Source organism: Scyliorhinus torazame, chromosome 8 (genome assembly GCF_047496885.1).
Source record: "Scyliorhinus torazame isolate Kashiwa2021f chromosome 8, sScyTor2.1, whole genome shotgun sequence".
NCBI classification, from domain to species: domain Eukaryota; kingdom Metazoa; phylum Chordata; class Chondrichthyes; order Carcharhiniformes; family Scyliorhinidae; genus Scyliorhinus; species Scyliorhinus torazame.
Window position 1 is genome coordinate 151,872,339 of NC_092714.1, and position 24,068 is coordinate 151,896,406.

The 24,068-nt window shown below is 47.4% G+C and overlaps 1 protein-coding gene across 6 annotated transcripts in view; it reads right to left on the reverse strand.

The window, feature by feature from the left end:
* The window catches only part of dgkh (diacylglycerol kinase, eta), an 857,220-nt gene that overhangs the window by 95,440 nt on the left and 737,712 nt on the right, over nucleotides 1–24,068 (reverse strand). For all 6 annotated transcript variants that reach the window (XM_072514377.1, XM_072514378.1, XM_072514379.1 and 3 more), the window contains 4 exons: nucleotides 17,655–17,760; nucleotides 12,749–12,841; nucleotides 7,946–8,065; nucleotides 4,529–4,637 (listed from right to left, as the gene is read on the reverse strand). In XM_072514377.1, the coding sequence (XP_072370478.1) occupies nucleotides 4,529–4,637; nucleotides 7,946–8,065; nucleotides 12,749–12,841; nucleotides 17,655–17,760 (428 nt within the window). The remainder of the gene's footprint in view (nucleotides 1–4,528; nucleotides 4,638–7,945; nucleotides 8,066–12,748; nucleotides 12,842–17,654; nucleotides 17,761–24,068) is intronic.

Below are 24,068 nucleotides of genomic sequence, written 5' to 3' on the forward strand. Positions count from 1 at the left end.
ATTTCCTGGATGAGTGCAGCTGCAACAACACACAAAGCTTGACACCATCCCGGTCAAAGTAGTGTGCTTGATCAACACCCATTCATCACCTCACCTTAAACACAACTCTCTCCAGCACTGATGCACAATGGCAGCAGTGTGTACAATCTACAAGATGCACTGCAGAATCGCATCAAGATCCTTCAACAGCACTTTCCAAACCTGTGACCCCTACCACCTGGGCCAAGGGCAGCAGATGCATGAGAAGACCACTACCTGCAAGTTCAACTCCAAGCCATGCACCATCCTGACTGGGAGCTATTTCGCATTATAACTATAATCTCAAGGTAATTGGCATGGTTTTGTGAAAGAGAAATCATGTTTAACCAATTTATTGGAGCTCTTTAAAGGAGTAACATGCACTGTGGGTAGAGAGGCACTTGTAGACATACGTATTTGGATTACAAGAGGAATTAGACATATAAGTAAGGATGTTGTGCTTCAGTTATACAGGGCTTTGGTGAGACCATGTCCCAAATAGTATGAGCAGTTTTGGGTCTCTTTATTTAAGGAAGGATGTATATGCTTGGAGGTGGTTCACTAGACTGATACCTGGAATGAGCAGATTGTCTTGTGAGTAAAGTTTGGACAGACTGGGCTTGTCTCCACTGGAGTTTAAAAGAGTGAGGGGTGATTTGATTGAAGTATATAAGACCCTGAACAGTATTGACAAGGTGGATGTGGAAAGGATGTATCCTCTTGTGAGTGAGCCCAGAACTAAGGGGCACTGTTCTAAAATTAGGGGTCGCCCTTTTAGGATAGAGATTAGGAGAATTTTTTCTCTCCAAGGGTTGTGCGACTTTGGAACTCTCTGCCTCAGAAGGCTGTGGAGGCCGGGGTCACTGAATATTTTTAAGGTCGAGGTAGATGGGGTGTAGCTAGGAATGTGGAATTTGAAATGCAAACAGATCAGCCATGATCTTATTGAAGGTGGAGCAGGCTCAAGGGGCTGAATGGCCTACTGATGCTCCTATTTTATATGTTCCTTCAATGTCACTGGGTCAAATTCCTGGAACTCCTTTCCCAACAGCACTCTCGGTGTACCTACACCACATGGTTTGCAAACGATTCAAGAAGAAAGCTCACCACTACCTTGTTATGAGCAATTAGGGATGGGCAATAAGTGCAGGCCTGGCCAGTGATGCCCAATTCCTGTGAAAGAGTAAAGAAAAGCTTCAACTCTAACATCTGTCTGAGGTAAACTGGAGATTCCTGGTTATTATCTCTCTTAAAAGAAGAATGGGACCAAGCCTGTAAACTGCCACCCATCCAGATCACTGCTGCTTCATATATTGTTTGATTCCATCATAAACAACCGTTTGGGGTGCGTGCTGCAGGCAATTCGAAAAAGGCTTTGGCACTCACGGTATAGATTTTGGAAGACTTGTTTGGTGGCACTCAAACAGCCTAAATAATGTCAAGTCAGGTGGCATGGGATACAGGGAAATTTGTCTGTCTGGGTACAGAATTGGCTGGCCGAAAGAAGACAGCGAGTGGTAGTGGATGGAAAGTATTCCGCCTGGAGGTTGGTGACCAGTGGTGTCCCACAGGGATCTGTTCTGAGGCCTCTGCTCTTTGTGGTTTTTATAAATGACTTGGATGAGGAAGTGGAAGGGTGGGTTAGTAAGTTTGCCGATGACATGGAGGTTGGCGGAATTGTAGATAGTGCCGAGGGCTGTTGCAGGTTACGACAGGACATTTACAGGATGCAGAGCTGGGCCGAGAAGTGGCAGATGGAGTTCAACCTAGATAAATGTGAAGTGATTGATTTTGGAAGGTCGAATTTGAATGCTGAATACAGGATTAAAGGCAGGACTCTTGGAAGTGTGGAGGAACAGAAGGATCTTGGGGTCCACGTATATAGATCCCTCAAAGTTGCCACCCAGGTTGATAGGGTTGTTAAGAAAGCGTATGGTGTGTTGACTTTCATTAACGGGAGATTGAGTTTAAGAGCCGTGAGGTTTTGCTGCAGCTTTATAAAACCCTGGTTAGGCCTCACTTGGAATATCGTGTCCAATTCTGGTCGCCTCATTATAGGAAGGATATGGTTGCTTTGGAGAGGGTGCAGAGGAGATTTACCCAGGATACTGCCTGGACTGGAGTGCATGTCTTATGAAGAAAGGTTGAGGGAGCTAGGGCTGTTCTCACTGGAGCAAAGAAGGAAGGGAGGCGACTTGATAGAGGTGTACAAGGTGATGAGAGGCGTGGATAGCCAGAGACTTTTCCCCAGGGCGGAAATGGCTGTCACGAGGGGACACAATTTTAAGGTGATTAGAGTAAGGTATAGGGGAGATGTCAGAGGTAGGTTCTTTACACAGAGAGTGGTGGATGTGTGGATTGCACTGCCAGCGGAGGTAGTGGAGTCAGAGTCATTCGGGCCATTTAAGCGACTCTTGGACAGGCACATGTAAAGTGACGGGGTGTAGGTTAGGGTGATCTTAGATTAGGATAAATGGTCAGCACAACATCGTGGGCTGAAGGGTCTGTACTGTGCTGTATTATTCTATGTTCTACGTTCTATGGATTGATCAGTGGAATATGATGGTAGGCATGCCCGAACTGCAATAATGCAGATTTACATCCAAGATCTGGGATTGAGCATAGCATGGATTTGTGTCAAAGGAAACAAGGATTGAGGGAGAGATGAATGCAGTCAATACCAATCTGCTGCTTAAGTTAAAGGAAAGGCAGCCTTAGAACAAATATATTTCTTTGGCAAATATCCTTAGCTAAGGACTAGGTCAAGCAGTTGATGAATAAGCCTGATATATTGAAATAGACCATAGTATCTGAAATCAAGATGGACAGCACAATGTGAAGAGCCTATCCCAATAGTAAAAGCAAATTTGTCAAATATTTGACGAGACAACTCAGATTTAAAGATGGAAGGTTCCTGCAATTCTTCCTGAGTTAAGGATATGCCCTAACTGGCAGCCACTTGCTGCTGAAGCTGCACCAGTAGCAGTGCATATTCCTGTAGTGGTTGAGAGGATCAAAGCAATGCACTGACACATTTTATGCCAAGTTAGGTTGGTGTCTGGGAGGAGTTCCTGGTGCCCGAGTCCTGCCCATGCTTTCTTTTATCAAATGATTAACTTGTGATGATTTATCAAGTTTACATGTGTGAGGCAGTGGGGGAAGAGACAAGAGTTGAGTTGGGGTAGAGTTGGCTCTACATATATAACAACGGAGAGTCCATGTCCCTGTGGAGGATTGGTAATCCAATGCCTGAATAAGGTCCATTTTATTCCAGGGCATTGTTGACCTTGTGCCAGTCAGCCTGATTCATTAATGATATCCAGAGAGTAGAACAATAGCTGAAGACTGTAATTCTTGCCAATTAGTTCCAAATAACCTGTAGGCCAAATGCCATGAAATGTAGAATGACCTGGCTGCAGAAAGCATTGCAAAGCATACTAATGCTAAATGCGGAGGAACTGTAAATTTTTAGCTGCTTAAAGGGTAGCAGCACTTTTAAACAATATTAAGGGATCAATGCATGTCTGATCAACATGAGCTTAAATGAGCTTTGGAAACTGGAGTCTGCTCCTGAGGAGAATGATCAGCTCCACTCATGTGGTTTTCCCTGTAGTTTGGAGGCTCTCCCTCATGGCATGGATTCTTTGTTTCCATCAGATAGGGCTGACTTTCAAAGTGTTTTTACAGCAAAAATGTTTCTAGAATCCTTTGGAATTTATTTTCCCTGTGTTTCAGTGTTGCCTCGATACAAAACCCTCTCTTTTAAATTGCTATGACATGAAAGATCACTCCAAGTCCAATAAAAGCATTCCTTGGTGCTGGTTTGTAGTATTCACCGAGAAGGACTTAACTGCAATAACAGCGAGTGCAAGTTTATTCGTTAGCTGGATTTCACATTCAGGTTTCATAAAATCTCAAACTCAAAACATTTTCCTGCTCACTTTCCTCTCTAGCTTGGGGATTCCATGGGATATATATGTAAATACTGCTCTTGGTGCAATGCCTTATGTGGCAGTTATACGCACTGGCGATTCTTAATGGGTGGAAAAATGTGCACAAAACACTGACCTCTGCGACCAAGTTCAGGAGGTGGCTCACGTTCTGTGCTAGGAACTCTGGGGTTATCTATGGTTATCTATCTATTTTCCCAGTTCATCCTTGGATTTATAACACCTGGAAATGTTCTCCTTCCCAATTATATTCTCCCCTGACCCCAGACATTTCTGTGAAGAGTGTAAATTCTCCCTGAAAGAGTTGCTGGCCAGAATTCTCCGGCTGTCGCAATTCTCTTTTCCCACAGGCAGCGCACCCCCACCCGCGAGTTTCCTGGCGGAGTGGGGTGGCGTCAATGGGAAAAGAGAGAATCTGGCAGCTAGCGAACGGTGTGCCGCTGAGATACACGTAGCTGGAGGACCAGAGGATCCAGCCCCTTGTGCTGCGGGAGCACCACCTGTAATTAAAGAGGCCAGAAGCAATCCGGTGTCGATGGGCAAGAAAAGCAATGCCTTACCTGGCTGAGGAGCTGCCTTATGCCTTTGGATTTTCTCTTTCTTAAACTTTGGCACAATTCGGAACATAGCACTTCGGCTGTTTCTTTTGGCAAATTCCAATGAATGGTCCTGTTGAAAATTAGGTTGATTCAGAATTTTTATGCTCCAGAAGGAGTAAAACCATCTCGATGATCGATCCAACTTGATCCAGTAAAACCATTCTTCTACAAATTTTTTAAAATATAAATTTAAAGTACCCAATTCTTTTTTTTCCAATTGAGGGGCAATTTAGCGTGGCCAATCCACCTATCCTGCACATCTTTGGATTGTCGGGGTGAAACCCACGCAGACACGGGGAGAATGTGCAAACCCCAAATGGACAGTGACCTGGGGCCGGAATTGGACCCGGGTCCTCAGTGCTGTGAGGCAGCTGTGCTAACCACTGCGCCCCATTCTTCTACAAATTGCTAAGTGCTCTCACACTAGCCAGCAGCCAGTGTGCGGGAGTCAATGTGCAGCACCAAGTGTTGGCATGTACCCTATAACCTATCAGATGCAGCAGGTGGGGTTGGACATCACAACCACATTCTGAGCAGCCTTCACTCTTCTCAACCTAACATGCTAATGACAATTGAATGGGAAAACAGCAATATGAGCAGCACTTATAAATAATCACTCATGCTCCTAGTTATAACATGGGGCACTCACTAATCTCAATACTGTGTCTGGAAATTTACATTGGGTATTTACATTGTGCATTGGATATAACAGCGCTAATTTTCCTTTGCATTCTGCCTCCACTCCAGAGGGAAAAGCCAATTCTTTGCATTGCCTCGGGATGAAATTGTATATTCCCGCAGCAATTGCAAACATGGAAAAGCCTTGCAAGTGATTTGGAAGTAAGGGAGGGTACATCCTGCCTCATTTCCCATACTGGAGTCCCAGGCAGATCCCCATTTGGATATGTGCTCATCGATAGTGGCCGTGTAATGTAAGCCTACTTCTGACAATAAAGATTATTATTATTAATTAAAATGTGTATGCGCACACACACAAACCATTGTCGATTGTCATTAAAAAAAAAACATCTGGTTCACTTATGCCCTTTAGGAAATGAATCATAGAATGCAGCAGGTGGCCAATCGGCACCGGCGCTTAGAAAAAGCACCACACTTAAGCCCACGCCTCCATCCATAACCCCGTAACCCCACCTAACCTTTTTGGATTCTATGGACAATTTATCATGGCCAAACCACCTAACCTGCACTGAAATCTATCATCCTTACCTGGTTTGGCCTACATGGGACTCCACATCCACAGCTATGTGGTTGACACTTAAATGCTCTCAGGGTTGGGTAACAAATGCTGGCATAGCCAGCGATGCCCACATCCCATGAACGAATAAAACAAAACATCTCTAAAAGGACAAGTGTAATGGCCACCCCAGTGTACTCTACAGTTTTGGGATCAGACACATTGAAAGTGCCAGTGAACTGCAGCTAACTGAGCTCCTGTCTGGCTTGGAAAGTGAATTATGCTAATCGGTCATGTTAAAGGACTCCCTTTCCCTCACAGTAAAATTCAACAAACTGAACCCTGAAACTCATGGGTTGGGTGAGTGGAACTTTCTGATTTTCGATTTAGGAAATTGTGTTCGGGATTGCAGTTGGGGGCGGTTGGTTGGATGAAGGGGGCAAGATAGGGAGCAAGGCCTGAATTTATATTGAGCTTTTCATAACCTCAGGACACTCCAATGCACTTCACAGCCAATTCAGTGTTTTTGAAGTGGCCACGTTGGCAATGTAGAGAGAGCACAGCAACCAATTTGTGCACATCAAATTCCTACAAACAGCCAAGTGACAATGGCCAGATAATCCGATCAGGTGATGTTATTTGAGAGGTAAACTTCAGCGCAGGATACGGAGGAGAACACTCTTATTCTTCTTTGGATGGTGCCATGGGATGTTTGACATCCGCCTGAGAGGGTAGATGGGGCTTTGGCTTAATGTCGCATCCAAAAGCTGGATAGTGCAGCATTCCTGCAGTACTGCTGTAAACTGCAGGGCCCACGACAACCCGGATCCCCCAGTGCAGGCCTTGCAGAAATCGGCCCTTTTCAGTTAAATGTAAAAATAATTAAGGAACCGCATGCTTGAATAAATCATCCACAAACTTCAAAAAATAGAGAGGGAATGTTTTTCAGTTACTACACTAGAGCGTTACCCTGGATTTCATACACAAGTCTCGGGAGGGTGACATCAACTCTTCTGATTCAAAAGTGGAATGCCACAGTAGCCAGAAAATGCTGGAAACGCTGGGCACATCTCAGAGAGTTTGATGTGGTAGGTGCTGAGGGCTACTTTCCACTGGCTGGCAAGTCCAGAACTGGGCGCTATAATCCCAGGATAAGGGGATGCCCATTTAGGAATGAGGTGAGGAGACATTCTTCATTCAGAGGGTTGGAAATCTTTGGAATTACAGCCGTAAATGTTCAGTCAGTGAGTACTTGCAAGAGTGAGGTCAATAGATCTTTGGGCACAAATGGAATTAAGAAGAACAAAGAAGAACATTACAGCACAGGGACAGGCCCTCCGGCCCTCCAAGCCTGTACCGGTCATGATACCAACCTTTGCCAAAACCCGAAAGAACAAAGAACAGGATGAAGGTTATTGACCAGAAACATTAACTGGCTTTCTCCCTCCACTTGTTCTGCCAGATAAGCTTAGTGTTTCCAGCATGTTTTTTCTTCTTTGCAGATTTCCAGCATCATAGATTTACATAAAACCTACAGTGCTGAAGAAGGCCATTCGGCCCATCAAGTCTGCACCGACCCACTTAAGCCCTCATTTCCACCCTATCCCCGTAACGCAATAACCCCATCTAACCTTTTTGGACACAAAGGGCAATTTATCATGGCCAATCCACCTAACCTGCACGTCTTTGGACTGTGGGAGGAAACCGGAGTACCCGGAGGAAATCCACGCAGACACGGGGAGAAAGTGCAGACTCCGCACAGACAGTGACCCAGCTGGGAATCGAACCTGGGACCCTGGCGCTGTGAAGCCACAGTGCTATCCACTTGTGCTACCGTGATGCCATGCCGTTCTGCTTTTGTAAGGGAATCAAGGAATCTGGGATAGGGCGGGAAAGTGCAGTTGGTATGGTAGTTCAGCCAAGATACTAAGTGAATGACGGTGCAGACTGCAGAGGCCACATAGCCGACACCTGGCTGCCAATTCTTTACATTCCTTCTTTATTTGGACACCCGGTCTGTTTGGGGGTTTAAGAGACCGGAATTGCAGTTTCTGGCACCCATCTCACCTCCATCATGACATCTGCTCTCAGAATGGGTCCCTTCCTGCTATCTGATAACATTGCAAGACATATGAGCCCTCACTTTTGTAAAAATGCCAAATTCTAACGTGGCTGCTCCATACCTCTTCGGCCGTCGACTGTAGCACATGATAAAGCCATGTGATCTCCGCAAGCTTTCCCAGCTCAACATCCACAATGTGTAATGCTGTTGACAGCTGTTCTTCCTGAGGCGAATCTAGTTGCTGCCAGAAATGGAATGCAGTTAGTCACTGGATTCATAACAGACACACTAGTCACGGTTCAGTCCCCAACTAAATAAACAGATCTATATCGTCATTCATTACAGGAGCCCCGGGCGGGATTCTCTAATCCCGCGGCAGAGTGTCCATGACGTCGTAAACGCATTTGCGTTTTCACGACGGCGTGAACGGGCCGACACAACAACTAATTCTGGCCCCTACAGGGGGCCAGCATGGCACTGGAGTGGTTCACGCTGCTCCAGCTGCTGATCCTGGTGCGAACTGGGCGCCGTGGGATCCGCGCATGCGCAGTGGCTCCCTTCTCCGCGCCGGTCCCAACGCAACATGGCACAGGACTACAGGGGCCTGCACGTAGGAAAGGAAACCACCAGCCAGAGAGGTCGGCCCGCCGATTGTTGGGCCTCGATCGCGGGCGAGGCCACATCGGAGGTCCCCCCCACCCCCAACCGCGCCCCCCCCCTCCAACAGACTGCCCCCCAGACCCTTCCATGCCGAGGTCCCGCTGGCTGAGAGCAGGTGTGGACGGCGCCGGCGGGACTCGGCGGGCCAGCCGCGTAGAGCAGCCCCCAACCGGCGCTGCGCCAACCATGCCGGCGCCAATGGGCGGCATGGCGCGATTTGGGCCGACCGCAGGGATTCTCCTGCCCGGCCCAAGAGAATCATGCCCCCATGTACAAAGCATGCAGTTACCATTCATTGGGCTTGAGTGGGACAGGGTAGGGAACACACCAGAGGTCTTCACTGCATAGGTATGTACCCAGAGATTAAAGCAGATCTCGTAATAATTGTTATGTCCAGACATTAGCGACTTCTACCAGATCAGTTAATTCCCCGGTCTCTGTATTTCTCATTGCTACTCTACCCAGTCCCTGCCATGCTTTGCACTTGTTTCTTTGTTTTGCTTTTCCTCAACCACAAATGGGCTGCTATTGAGGTGGATTGTGCCCCTCATTACTGGCCACAATGTTCTGATGCCTACTCTGATTGCCTCAGTACTTGCTACCACAAGCTAGACAAGCTCACAAGATGCTTGTACACTGATAATGAGTCTTGTGCACAAGTTATTAGAAATAATGGGCTGATGCAATATATGCCGAAGGGAAAACCCTTTCGAATGGAAGGAAGTCCACTTGATGCAGGGTGTCCTTTGCATCCGAGCCTTCCATTTGCCTTTGGTGGGTTACAAGCTCACTTAACACTAAATAAAAATTAAGGGCAGCAACAGCCTATTTTATCTGCTGGCACCAGTCAATCTGGCTCTCCATCCTATGTGCAACTTTCACAACCAATATGTCATGAGCTGCACACTGGAGGTGCAACATAAGTATTTCCATAGAATCCCTACAGTGCACAGGGAGACCATTTGCCCCATCGTGTCTGCACCAAACCTCCGAAAGAGCACCCTATCTAGACCCATTCCCTCACCTTATCCCTGTAACTCCGCACATTGATCAAGGCCAATCCATCTAACCTGCACATCTTTGGACTGTGGGATTAAACCAGAACATTCAGAGGAAACACACACGGACATGGGAGACCATGCAAACCCTACACAGAAATTCACCCAAGGCCAGAATTGAACCTGGGTCCCTGGTGCTGTGAGGCAGCAGTACTAACCACTGCCCTGCAACAATTAATGTTGCATTATCTTGCAAGAACAGAGCAATCCTGCACAACAATGAGTTTTGATATCCCTGTTTAGTCGCTGTATCTTTCCAGCATTTTTGCTCTCAAACCCTTTCCTTAGAGTGTAGGTTTGATCAGTTGCCCTAACAATGGGTTGGATTCTCCGGTTGGCGACGCCAAAATTGCGTTCGGCGACGGGTCGGAGAATCCAAATTCCTGACAGAATTGGGGGCGATGCTCCGCCCCCTCCAAAGTGGAGTTCTCGCAGAGTTGCCTGAGTCCCCCCACCCCCCCGATGCTCCGCCCCCGACTGGTCGAGTTCCCGACGGCGTGGGTCGCGTGTGGTCTCACCGGTCCGGAACTCAGCAAGGCGGCTGCGGACTCAGTCCAGTGATGCCATAGTCGGGGGAGGGCCGATCCGCGGGTAGGGGGACATTACTCGGGGCTGGGGGCACTGTGGCGGGGTGGGCCGGGGCGCGCGAGCTGGCCGAAGGAGGGGGGACTATTTTGCGGACCGAGTCCGCGAGCGGCATCTGCCATGAAGCACGGCACAGCCGCTGCAGGTGCCGCCATGCGCATGTGCGGCCACGGATCGGCAATTCTCCAGGCAGTATCGGCAACTAGAGCCGGGTGCCTCCCTGCTATCCCCCAGCAAAACGGGGAATCGGTGGCCGTTTTGTGCCAGTTTTCCGTTCCCACGCCGGCATGGGGACATAGTCTCCAAATCGGAGAATCTAGCCCTATGTGTTTTGTTCTATAAGCATTCTGTACGGGACTACAATTTTAAAAAGTAGGAAAAGAAAGAAACTCAGAAATATCATTTTAGGAACACTAAGGAATGGCTAAAAGCATTTCTGCATCCCAAAACCATGCTCACTTATTTAAGCTCAAAATTATCGACTTCAGCAGCGAATGCGGAATTAGACTGGTTCAGATCCCCCCATTCATCCCCTCACATAGACAATGATACAGAGGCCATCGAGAAGATTTAGACAAGAACCACTAGATTAGTACCATGTTCAGTTTCCATAATAGGCTAGCGTTAGAGAACGCTAGAAAAATGCACTCTTCAGAGATTTGATTGTAGTCTATAAATAATAAATTCTCTGCAGTTGCATGTGGCAGGGTAAAAGGGCAGGGCTGAATGGTAGTCATGGTTCACACTGGGCCAGGTGGCTTTGACCTGTTTGTCTTTCGTTTGTTTATATGTTGATGTCTTGCTGCCCATCTGCATGCAGTCCTCCAACCCGAGACAATTGGCATTGCTGCTTCGTAGCACCAGGGACCCGGGTTCAATTCCAGCCTTGGTTCACTGTCCGTGTGGAGTTTGCACATTCTCCCCATGTCTGAGTGTGTTTCCTCCCACAGTCCAGAGATGTGCAAGTTAGGTGGACTGGCCATGCTAAATTGCCCTTTAGTGTCGAAAGATGTGCAGGTTTGGTGGGGCTACGGGGATAGGGCAGGGGAGTGGGCCTCGGTGGGGCGCTCTTTCTGAGGGTTGGTGGAGACACAATGGGCCGAATGGCCTCTTTCTGCACTGCAGGAATTCTATGATTCTACGAAGGCCAGGATAACTCAGCTCTTGCTGCCATTTGTGGAACACGGGCTTGGAAAGGCACTATTCGTACATAGTGCAGCTGCCTCATTAGTTAATAGATCCGGTAGCACAGTGGTTAGCACTGTTACTTCACAGCACCAGGGACCTGGGTTCGATTCCGGCTTTGGTCACTGTCAGTGCGAAGTCTGCACGTTCTACCAGTGTCTGCGTGGGTTTCCTCCGGGTGCTCCGGTTTCCTCCCACAAATCCCGATAGATGTGCTCTTAGGTAATTTGGACATTGTGAATTCTCCCTCCATTTACCCGAACAGGCGCCGGAATGTGGCGACTAGGGGATTTTCACAGTAACTTCATTTCAGTGTTAATGTAAGCCTACTTGTGACACTAATAAAGATTATTATTAGATCCGAAATTGGATTAATGGAACCTGTTAAGTCTTGGCAACTGGAGAAATATGCAAATTAAAACTGAAAGAGGAGGAACTACTTCTCGCAGGGGGTGGTGAATTTGTGGAACTTGTTGTCCCATGGTGTGGTGAAATCCGAGTCATTCAATGGTTTCAAGAAAGAAATAGATATATTTTTGATTTTAAAAACGGGTGAAAGAGATATGGGCAACAGGTGGGGAGGTGGATTTGAGACCAGGAAGAGATCAGCTCTGATCTGATCGAACGGTGGAGCAGGGTAAAAGGGCTGAATTGCCTACTTCTGCTCCGAATTCCTATATTCCAAATAGGAACAAACAAAAATAACCTTTATATGTTGAACATTTCTTTGTACAGGGAGCAGAAGTGTCTGAAATGTATTCCTAGCAGGTGTGATGTGTGCATACTCTCTGTGTGCCTTCACGAGGAAGCTGGAGGCGGGGGGTAGTGGGGAGAGGGGAGATTGGTGGTGGGGGGGGGGGGGGGGGGGGGGGAGAGTGGGTGAAGTGTCTGATCATCATGGTGGGGAGTGGGCTTGATGGATAAGTTGATCGTTTCTGCACAAAACATTTTATGTATCGCTAGGTTGTCATGATATACATCAGCATATCATGGTGCAATCACACACACTGACACACTGATGGACATACAACAGGACCAACCAGCATACACAACATTGCAGCCAATCACCAGTGAGAGCACACGCACTATAAAGACAGGGGACACCAAAGTTCCCGCTCATTCTAGCAGCAGCCAGCTCAGAGCACAGAGCTCACAGCCTGCATCACAGATATTCACCATGTGCTGAGTGCCTCACCTAGATAGTGATAGGACAGGGTCCACAGATAAGCTGGTAATGCACGTACCCAAGCTTACAGTACATTATTACAGTTGAGTTGTTAATAAAATAGAGTTATACCATCTCCAGCCGTGTTGACCTGTTTGTAGAACAGAACACCCAACACGACATGGGTCTCCACAACACCTGGAACACCCGTGTTACTAGACATAACGTGCGTAACGAATGCCTACATTTTGAACAGATGGCGCCACCTTACCAGAGGAACTCTTCCAACGAGCAGTGATTCCGTTTCATTGTGCAGGGCTTTCACATTACTGGCAATCTCAATTGCTGTGTTCCTGGTAAGACTCTGGATAGAGGAAACAAAAAATGAGACGAGTCAGCTGAGTGGGTTTAATTAAAGAGGAGCTTATTCATTTGCACAAGTGTTGACAGGAATTAATTGGAGATGATGTGACTCGCTACTAACAACTCTGCTTATAAATTCTCCAGATGTGCTAGGAGTCCCTATATCAAAGGTCATTGCATAATAAGGAATCCGGAAGATCCCCAGGGTTAATTTACCACAGCAACAGCTGCAACCATACCATTGATGCACCCAAGATTTCTCTGCTTGCTAACTGTTGTCATGAATTCATTGTGCTACAAACCACAAAAAGCATCACACAATGACACTGGTTCGTGAGCATGTCTTTCACTCTAAATATTGAGTATAAAAGGCTTGCAACAAGGGAGGAACTATGCTGACCAAACACAGCGTTGCACAGCTGCCATCAGTGAACATCTTACCTCAAGAGGGAACAAGGAATAAAAAGGGGCAGCAGCAACATGGACATAAATCGGATGAGTGACAGGAGACAGAGAGTAGTTGTTAATGGATGTTTTTTGGGCTGGAGGAAGGTTTGTGGTGCCAGTGTTGGGATCCCTGTTCTCCCTGAGACATATACGCATGGCCTAGGCTTTGGTGTGTCGGGCACAATTTCAAAATTTGGAAATATTGTGAACTATGAGGAGGCAAGTGTAGGACTTCGAAAGAACATTAACAAGGTGGTAGGAGGGGTTTGTTTCCCGTCGCTTTTTCTATCTTTCTCACCCTTTAGGATTGATTGCCAGGGAAAGAAACTAGCTACTTGGTGAGAATCTGGTAAGTGGGCAAGTTCTACTCTATCCCTAAAGTTTAAAACAGTGCACAATGCAGTTAAGTTGATCAAATATATATATATTTAAAAACATGAATAAGTAAATCATTTAATTAAGTCATTATTTAAAACACATTAAGGGTGGTGGGACAAATGATGTGCCCAGGCTGCGTCTGAATTCTGGGGGGATTTCAACCATCCTTGTAAAGAAATGGATCAAAGGAAATTTGAAAATGAGCTGAGACATTGCAGATACAACTAATGATTTTGTAATTAACTCATGCTAGATTTTCATCACTGAACTGGGTCACAACACGGTGAACTTAGTTTTCTTTTTGGCTGAAGAAACAATTTTCCTCTGCCGACCTACCCGACCTGGAACCATTTGCATGCAAGGCCTTCCTTGTGGGTTGGGAAAGCCGAGGGTGCAAAACTCACTCACCATCCTGACTTGAAATATATCGCTGTTCCAGCACTGTCGCTGGGTCAAAATCCCGGAACTCTCTCCCTAACAGCACTGTGGGTGTACCTATACCTACCTCTACCTCAGGGACTGCAGCGGTTCATGAAGGTAGCTCATCACCACCTTCTCAAGGACAATTGGGGATGGGCAGTAAAAGTGGCCCAGCCAGTGACCCCCACATCCCGTAAATGAATAATTTTTTTAAAAAGAGGTTAGGCAATAAATGCTGGCCTAGCCAGCGACGCCTACATCCCTGCAAGAATAAATTAAAAATGGCAAAAAATAAACCAAAATGGTTGCTCAGACATGTCTAATTATGAATTAGGCGGAAACAAAATTAATTCCATGGGTTAATGTTGCAACCTACATGAGACTCATGGGGCCGGACGATTAGGTTCCCTGTGAGTCTCGTGGAGTACAAGCTTCCCCCCTGAGGGGCAGGGCTTCCTCATCAGCAGTGGAGCAAATCAGGACATTAAAAATCTCGGCCCGGGTGTGGGATGGGCAGGAGTAGTCCCTTCTGGGACCAGTGCCCATAGAGGTTTTGTTCTACGTCAACAATTCTTTTGTTTCCTTATGCACCTGCTTGGTTGCTTCCTTGGACTCAACAGTTAAGGAAGACAGTTCACAAGAAAAGTGACAAATATCACACATTGGAGTTCCTCAGGGTAGTGTCTTAGGCCCAACCATCTTCAGCTGTTTCTTCAAGGACCTTCTCTTCATAATAATGTCTGAAATGGGGATATTCGCTGATGACTGCACAATGTTTAGCACCATTTGCGACACCTGAGATACCGAAGTAGTCCATGTCCATATGCAGCAACGTACGAAGTCTTACAATACCAGGTTAAAGTCCAACAGGTTTGTTTCGATGTCACTAGCTTTCGGAGCGCTGCTCCTTCCTCAGGTGAATGAAGAGGTCTCATTATGCAGCAAGACCTGGACAATATTCAGGCTTGGGCTGGCAAGTGGCAAGTAACATTCGTGCCACACAAGTGACCATTCGAATAAAAGAGAATTTTAACCATCGTCCCTTGAACATTCAAAGACATTATCATCACTGAACCTCCCACTATCAACATCCTGCGGGTTACCACTGACCAGAAACTGAATTAGCCATATAAATATAGTAGCTACAAGAGCGGGTCACAGGCTGGGAATCCTGCAGTGAGTAACTCACCTCCTGAGTCCCAAAAGCCTATCCATCATCTACAAGGCACAAGTCAGGGATACTCTCACCTGCCTGGACGAGTGCAGCTTCATCAACACTCAAGAAGCTTGACCCATCCAGGCCAAAGCAGCCCGCTTGCTTGACACCCCATCAACAACATGCACTCCCTCTACCACTGATTCACAGTGGCAGCCATGTGTAGCATCTACAAGATGCAGTGCACGAACTCACCAAGGTTCCTTAGACACCATCTGCTAAACGTACACCTTATTATCATCTCGATGGACAAGGGCAGCAGGCACAACGGGCCGGCACGGTGGCACAGTGGTTAGTACTTCTGTCTCACAGCACCAGGGACCCGGGTTCAATTCCGGCCTTGAATGACTGTGTGGAGTTTGCACATTCTCCCCATATCTGTGTAGGTTTCCTCCGGGTGCTCTGGTTTCCTCCCAAAGTCTAAAGATGTGCATGTTAGGTAGATTGGCAATACTAAATTGTCCCTTAAGTCCAAAAAAGATTAGTTGGGGTTACAGGAATAGGGTGGAGGCATGGGCCGAAGTAGGGTGCCCGTTCAGAGAATTGGTGCACTGTAGTGATTCTATGATTCAATAGGAGTGCCAGAAATTCCCCTCCAAGACACACCCCATCCTGACTTGGAAACCTTTCACTGTTTCTTCACTGCCACTGAATTAAACTCCTGGAACTCCCTTGCTAGCAGCACAGCGAGTGCACCCACACTACATGGACTGCAGCATTTCAAGAGGACAGCGCCTTCTCAAGGGTAATTAGGGATGGGCAATAATTGTTAGTCGAGCCAGTGACACCCACATTCATCGAATGAATTAAAAAAACAATGAGTGATATCAAATATTGGAATAGCTACGAGATGGACAGAAACCTAGGTCATTGATAAATGTCGGTGTAATGGCAAATAGAGAGGCTGGCAACTAATGTGGTGGATGCTCATTTACTGGATACTTTCAAATGGATGCTTGTGAGGAACACCCTACACAAGAGTGATTGCCCAGACTCACTTTGATCACCAAGGGATTAAAGAAGCATTTCCCACGGCCTGTGAGATGATAGAATTTACAGTGCAGGAGGCCATTTGTCCTATTGAGTCTGCACCTCAGGTGTCGCAAATGGTGCTAAACATCGTGCAATCATCAGCAAATATCCCCATTTGAGACATTATTATGAAGGGAAGGCCCTTGGAAAGAGCACCCTTGTAAGCCCACGCCTCCACCCTATCCCTGTAACCCCACCATACCTTTATGGACACTAAGGGCAATTTAACATGGCCAGTCCTCCTAACCTGCACATCTTTGGACTGTGGGAGGAAACTGGAGCACCTGGACGAAACCCATGCAGACACGGGGAGAATGTGCAGACTCCGCACAGACAGTGACTCAAGCCGGGTATCGAACCTGGGACCTGGAGCTGTGAAGCAACTGTGATAACCATTATGCTACCGTGCTGCCCAAGCTGGATGAGCTTTAATATTCTAAGGGGTTGAGGAGGAAGTCCACAGATTTTATTTTTCTCCCATTTGGCCTTGATTTCTTGGGGCTGATGGTAGACGGGCATGTCTATCACCATGTTCCAGGTGTCATTGTCGTGAGGGGCAGGCCTAGTTGACCTGCTGCTCTTTTTCTACCAGTTGAATCTGTGAGACATTCCCAGTGGTGGTGCAGATGAGCACTGCCATCGATTCCGACCGCATAGTTGCTGCGGCCACATTTGAAAAGGTGGGCTCGCCTCTTAGTCTTTCCCTCTTGGTTTGTTTTGGGCGATCTGAGGAAGGATAAGAGGCAGGTCTGTTTACTTTAGAGATGAATCCCCCACATCCATCCTTAGCTGGAGCATCTGTAGAATAAAACATGGCCTCCCACTGCCAATATCCACCTATGTGTGTAAGTCATTGAAAAGCAGCATTTGGAGCAATGTTCACAACTTCTGTTGAGTGAATCACAAGCAGCGTCATTTGAATGGAACGATCAGCCCTTTTCTGTTTTAGAAAGTTGGCGAACGATTTGTGACTTGTATGGACAGAAGCAAAAGTGAAGAGAGAAAAGAGAGAAATAATCAGTGAGAAATAAGCAGGCAGAATTAGAGGAAGAGAGAGACAAAATTACTTTTACCTCTGGGCAGTGCTACTTTGAAATAAACAAAGTTAGTTGGTCCATAACTTTTATAAGTTTATTTCCTTAAGCTATGCAAATCACAAATTCAGATTTAAGACATTCTGATTTTCTAATTGGTGGGACTATCCCTAATCCAGGTTCAAAAGCATGTTACCAAATCACTAACTCGTTTGTGTGGATAATTGAGTTACACACATTGGACTGAACCCAACATGACATGACTGTTGCTCTGTCACACTCCTTACCTCTGGGAACTTTGGATGGGTTTTGTTTAGTGCATGTGAGCTTGCATTGACCGCGTGAGCCAGTTCCTGTTCCAGAAGGCTGTGGGTTTTGGCTGCTTCGCAGATTCTGAAAGTCATTAAAAGAAAGAAGACCTCAACAATACAACACCTACAGTTAGTGGAATATATGTGCTCCTGCATTTATCTCCCAGCCAGAAATCAAACCCCTGTAACTTGACTGAGCTTTTTGGTAATAAAATATTTCACACATGCAACATTATCAAGATTCACAAAGTGGGAAGAGAAGTGGAGATTATTGTTTACTTGCACTGTTGCATTATTTTCCTTCAGTTATAAAGTGTTACAAGAACTAACTTTGCACATTGAGGAAGATGACAACTTGCACTCTATTGTCCCTGCATTGTAAGGTCATTGTTGTAAGCCCCACTCCAGCACATAATCTAGAGGCTGGCACTTCAGTGCAGGACTGAGGGAGTGCTGCATTGTTGACAGTAACATTATTTGGATGAAACATTAAACTGAGGTCCAGTCTCGGTGAATGTATTCAAAGAACAGTGCTTCTGTCAGTGTCCCAGACAGCACTCTTTACACCACCAGAGAGGCAACTCCTTGCTGAGGGTCTGGAGTTTATTTAGACCAGATGAGGTAAGAATGACAGATTTCCTTGCCGAAGTGAAATATTTGGGTCTTATTTGGTTGTTTCATGGGCACTATTATTGATACCAATCTTTTTCTTCCTGGTTTATTTAACCAACTAAATTCAAATCCCCCAACTGTGGAGAGCCTTGCACATCACTGGCAATGCCAGAATTTGTTACCTGCCCTCGATATCCCTTGAGGAGATAAGACCATAAGACATAGGAGCAGAATTAGGCCACTCGGCCCATCGAGTCTGCTCCGCCCATCGAGTCTGCTCCGCCATTCAATCATGGCTGATATTTTTCTCATCCCCATTCTCCTACCTTCTCACCATAACCCCGATCCCCTTATTGATCAAGAACCTATCTATCTTTGTCTTAAAGGCACTCTTTGATTTGGCCTCCACAGCCTTCAGAGTTCCACAGATTCACCACCCTCTGGCTGAAGAAATGCCTCCTCATTTGTTTTAAAGATCGTCCCTTTAGTCTGAGATTGTGTCCTCCATTTCTAGTTTTTCCTACTAGTGGAAACATCCTCTCCATGTCCACTCTATCCAGGCCTTGCAGTATCCTGTAAGTTTCAATAAGATCCCCCCTCATCCTTCTAAACTCCAACGAGTACAGACCCAGAATCCTCAACCGCTCCTCATACAACAAATTCTTCATTCCAGGGATCATTCTTGTGAACCTCCTCTTGACCCTTTCCAAGACCAGCACATCCTTCCTTAGATATGGGGCCCAAAACTGTTAACAATACTCCAAATGGGGTCTGACCAGAGTCTGATACAGCTTCAGAAGTAAATCCCTGCTCTTCTATTCTAGCCCTCTCAACATGAATGCTAATATTGCATTTGCCTTCTTAACTGCCGACTGAACCTGCGCGTTAACCTTAAGAGAATCTTGAACAAGGACATTGATCTCCTAAGCATTTCCCCATTTAAAAAATAGTCTATGTCTCCATTCCTCCTTCCAAAGTTCATAACCTCAAACTTTTCCACATTGTATTCCATCTGCCACTTCTTTGTCCACTCTCTTAGCCTGTCCAATTCCTTCTATCGCCCCCTGCTTCCTCAATACTACCTGTTCCTCTACACATCTTTGTTTCATCTGCAGACTTAACAACAATGCCCTCAGTTCCTTCTTCCAGATCATTAATGTATATTGTAAAAAGTTGTGGGCCCAGCACCGACCCCTGAGGTACACCAGTAGTCACCGGGTGCCATCCTGAAAAAGACCCCTTTATCACCACTCTCTGCCTCTGCCAGTCAGCCAATCCTCTACCATGCCAGGATCTTACCCTTAACACCATGGGCTTTTAACTTATTTAACATCCTTCTATGCAGCACCTTGTCAAAGGCCTTCTGGAAATCTAAATAAATCACTCCACTGGTTCTCCTTTGTCTGACTTCCTTGATACCTCCTCAAAGAACTCTAACAGATTTGTCAGATATGATCTCCCTTTGACAAAGCCATGCTGACTCAGTCCTATTTTATCATGCACTTCCAAGTACTCTGCGATCTCATCTTTAATAACGGACTCTAAAATCGTACCAATGACCGAAGTCAGGCTAACCAGCTGATAAGTTCCCATCTTCTGCCTCCCTCCATTCTTAAACAGTGGTGTTACATTAGCCATTTTCCAGTCCTCTTGGACCCTTCCTGCCTCCAGTGATTCCTGAAAGATCACCACCAATGCCTCCACAATCTCCTCCGCTATCTCTTTTAGAACCCTGGGGTGTAGTCCATCCCTTATTAACAATGCAACCCCGCCCCCTTTGCCCATCTGCCTGTCCTTTCGACTAATCTGATCATGACTAATCTGATTGTGGCCTCAACTCCACATTCCACCAACATCCATAAACTTTGAACTGCCTTGTAGATCAAAATTCTGTCTAACTCAGCCTTGAGTATATTCTATGACCCAGGCTACACAGCCATTATCCACATAATGGGTTGGAGCTGAGGAGATTGACATATGGTCCAGAGGCGATTGATATTCCATCAACATACCAGTTTTGATCAGTTCATTGAATTACTTTACTTGAAATCCGATCTTCAAGGGGCCAACAGGTCTGACAGCTACTATCCTTTAAATCTCTTCCATTGAAATGGTGAGGGATAGTCGCGTTTAAAAAACATAATTTACAGGGGATCACGTGATGTGAGCTCGAGAGCGGTTGCATTTTCACAACTTCCATCTCTGCTCATCTTTCAATCTTTATTTTTATCCTTATGCACATCTCTCATATCTTTTTTCGGTTTACATGGCTTTTAGTATGAACCGAGATTTGCTGGTCAATGTTTAACTTTTGAGTCGAGACAATGTGCTTTAATCCCCATTAATTCGTGGTGGCTGGAGGGAGTTGGGTGGGGCCTCGTCTTTTGTCGGCAGCTGCCTGACAAAGCCATGCTGACTCAGTCCTATTTTATCATGCACTTCCAAGTACTGCACAATCTCATCTTTAATAATGGACTCTAAAATCTTGCCAATGATCAAGGTCAGGCTAACCAACCTATAATTTCCCGTCTTCTGCCTCCCTCCCTTCTTAAACAGGGGTGTTTAATTAGCCATTTTCCAGTCCTCCCTGCCTTCAGTGATTCCTGAAAGATTACCACCATTGCCTCCACAATCTCCTCAGCTATCTCCTTCAGAGCCCTGGGGTATAGTCCATCCAGTCCAGGTGATTTATCCACCTTCAGTCCTTTCAGTTTCCCCAGAACGTTCTCCTTAGTGATGGCCACTACACTCACCTGTGCCCCCTGATTCTCCTGGAGTTCTGGTATCCCACTGGTGTCTTCCACTGAGAAGACTAATGCAAAGTAACTATTTCTTTGTTTCCTATTACTACTTCTCCAGCCTCATTTTCCAGTGGTTCGTCTACTCTTGCCTCAATCTTACGTTTTATTTATATTGAAAAAAACACTTTCGGTTGCGGCTATGCCTAGGTAGGTCGCACGTTCGGCAGCTCCCGCCGGGAACGGACTTTTGGGCTCTTCAGAGGGGCCCCAACAGCAATTGTTCGACGGCTTCCAGTGTGGGACGGTGACAGCACATTCCCCCCGACATTATATGGATTGGACCAGGAGTGGAGCGGTTAAAAAAGTGATCCTGGTGCAGCGAAAAGTGCGAGGGAGGAAAAGCAAGATGGCGGCGGGTGGAGACCAAGCAGCGTGGGCGCAGTGGTCGCAGGAGCAGCAGGAGTTTCTTAAACGCTGCTTTGAGGAGCTGAGGACAGAAATGCTGGCGCCAATGAAGGTGGCGATTGAGAAGCTTGTGGAGACCCAGAAGGCCCAAGGGGCGGCGATCCGGGAGGTGCGGCAAAAAGTTTCGGAGAACGAGGACGAGATCTTGGGCCTGGCGGTGAAGGTGGAGGCGCAGCACAAGAGGTGGGCGGAAAAATTCAAGGACCTGGAGAATAGGTCGAGGAGGAAGAATCTTCGGATTCTGGGTCTCCCTGAAGGAGTGGAGGGGCCCGATGCCGGGGCATATATGAGCATGATGCTCAATTCGCTGATGGGCGCGGGACCTTTCCCGAGGCCCCAGGAACTGGATGGGGCTCAAAGAACAAAGAACAAAGAAAAGTACAGCACAGGAACAGGCCCTTCGGCCCTCCAAGCCCGTGCCGACCATGCTGCCCGACTAAACTACAATCTTCTACACTTCCTGGGTCCGTATCCCTCTATTCCCATCCTATTCATGTATTTGTCAAGATGCCCCTTAAATGTCACTATCGTCCCTGCTTCCACCACCTCCTCCGGTAGCGAGTTCCAGGCACCCACTACCCTCTGTGTAAAAAACTTGCCTCGTAGATCTACTCTAAATCTTACCCCTCTCACCTTAAACCTATGCCCCCTAGTAATTGACCTCTCTACCCTGGGGAAAAGCCTCTGACTATCCACTCTGTCTATGCCCCTCATAATTTTGTAGACCTTCTATCATGTCGCCCCTCAACCTCCGTCGTTCCAGTGAGAACAAACCGAGTTTATTCAACCGCTCCTCCATAGCTAATGCCCTCCATACCAGGCAACATTCTGGTAAATCTCTTCTGCACCCTCTCTAAAGCCTCCACATCCTTCTGGTAGTGTGGCGACCAGAATTGAACACTATACTCCAAGTGTGGCCTAACTAAGGTTCTATACAGCTGCAACATGACTTGCCAATTCTTATACTCAATGCCCCGGCCAATGAAGGCAAGCATGCCGTATGCCATGCTCATCGGGTCCTGGCACGGAGACCCAAAGCCAACGAGCCGCCAAGGGTTGTAGTGGTGAGGTTCCACCGCTTTATGGACAGAGAGTGTGTCTTGAGATGGGCCAAAAATGAGCGGAGACGCAGGTGGGAGAACACGGAGATCCGAATTTATCAGGACTGGAGTGAGGAGGTGGCTAAGAAGAGGGCTGAGTTTCAACCGGGCTAAGGCGGTGCTCCATCGGAAGGGGGTGAAGTTCGGGATGCTGCAGCCAGCGCGATTGTGGGTCACGTTCCAAGATCGGCATCACTATTTTGAAACGCCTGATGAGGCATGGAACTTTATACAGACTGAAAAGCTGGACTCAAATTGAGGGTTTGTCGTGGGGGGATGTTTACTGTGTTTACCGCGTTTGGGGAATGTTCTTTTTGTTTGAGTGCTGGGTGGGGATGGGTGAATGGATTTGATGGGGAGACTGTGGGAGAGTATGGGCGTCAGTGTTGGAGGGGCAGGGCCCACGGAGGAAGAGGGGGGGTGGAGGCCCGGGGATGGGGAGTTGGGGTAAGGCCGCAAAAAGGTGCTGCGCCAGAGGGGATGGGGCTGGCTCAGGAAAGCACGGGCTTTTTCCCGCGTTAGTAAAGGATGGGGGCGGGGCCGGGGGGGGGGGGGGGGGGGGGAGGGCTGTGCTGGAGAGGGGTGCACACTGACTGCCAAGGGGTGGGGAGATTCTCCTGGGGGTCGATGAAATGGCAGGAGAGGCCAGGGTCAGCAGGAGTCAGCTGACGTACGGGAGTGTCATGGGGGAGCAAAATGGCTAGATGAGGATCTAGCGGGGGTGAGGGGGGGGGGAAGAGAGGGGGGGCAGTGAAGGGGTGGGAACTGGGTTGCTGCTGCATTGGCCAAAAGGGAGCTGGAAGTAGGAGAGGTAGTCGGGGCGGGTGTCTGCCGCCTGGGGGACTGGAGGGTGCGGGAGGCGCGGGCACGTGGCTGGCCTAGAAAAGGAGATGGCTAGTTGGCGGGGGGAGTAGCCCCTCGATCTGGCTGATAACGTGGAATGTGAGGGGCCTGAACGGGCCGGTCAAGAGGGCCCGGGTGTTCGCGCACTTAAAGGGACTGAAGGCAGACGTGGTTATGCTCCAGGAGACACATCTGAAGGTGGCAGATCAGGTTAGGCTGAGAAAGGGATGGGAAGGGTAGGTCTTTCATTCAGGGCTGGATGCGAAGAACAGAGGGGTTGCAATACTGGTGGGGAAGCGGGTGTCATTGAGGCACTGAATATTGTAGCGGATAATGGAGGTCGATATGTGATGGTGAGTGGTAGGTTGCAGGGGGTGCGGGTGGTACTGGTGAATGTATATGCCCCGAATTGGGATTTATGAAACGCATGCTGGGTCGGATTCCGGATCTGGAGGCAGGAAGATTGATAATGGGGGGGGATTTCAACACGGTGCTGGACCGAGCATTGGACCGTTCTAGGTCCAGGACGGGTAAGAGACCGGCTGCGGCCAAGGTGCTCAGGGGGTTTATGGACCAGATGGGGGGGGAGTGGATCCATGGAGGTTTGCCAGGCTACTGACCAGGGAATT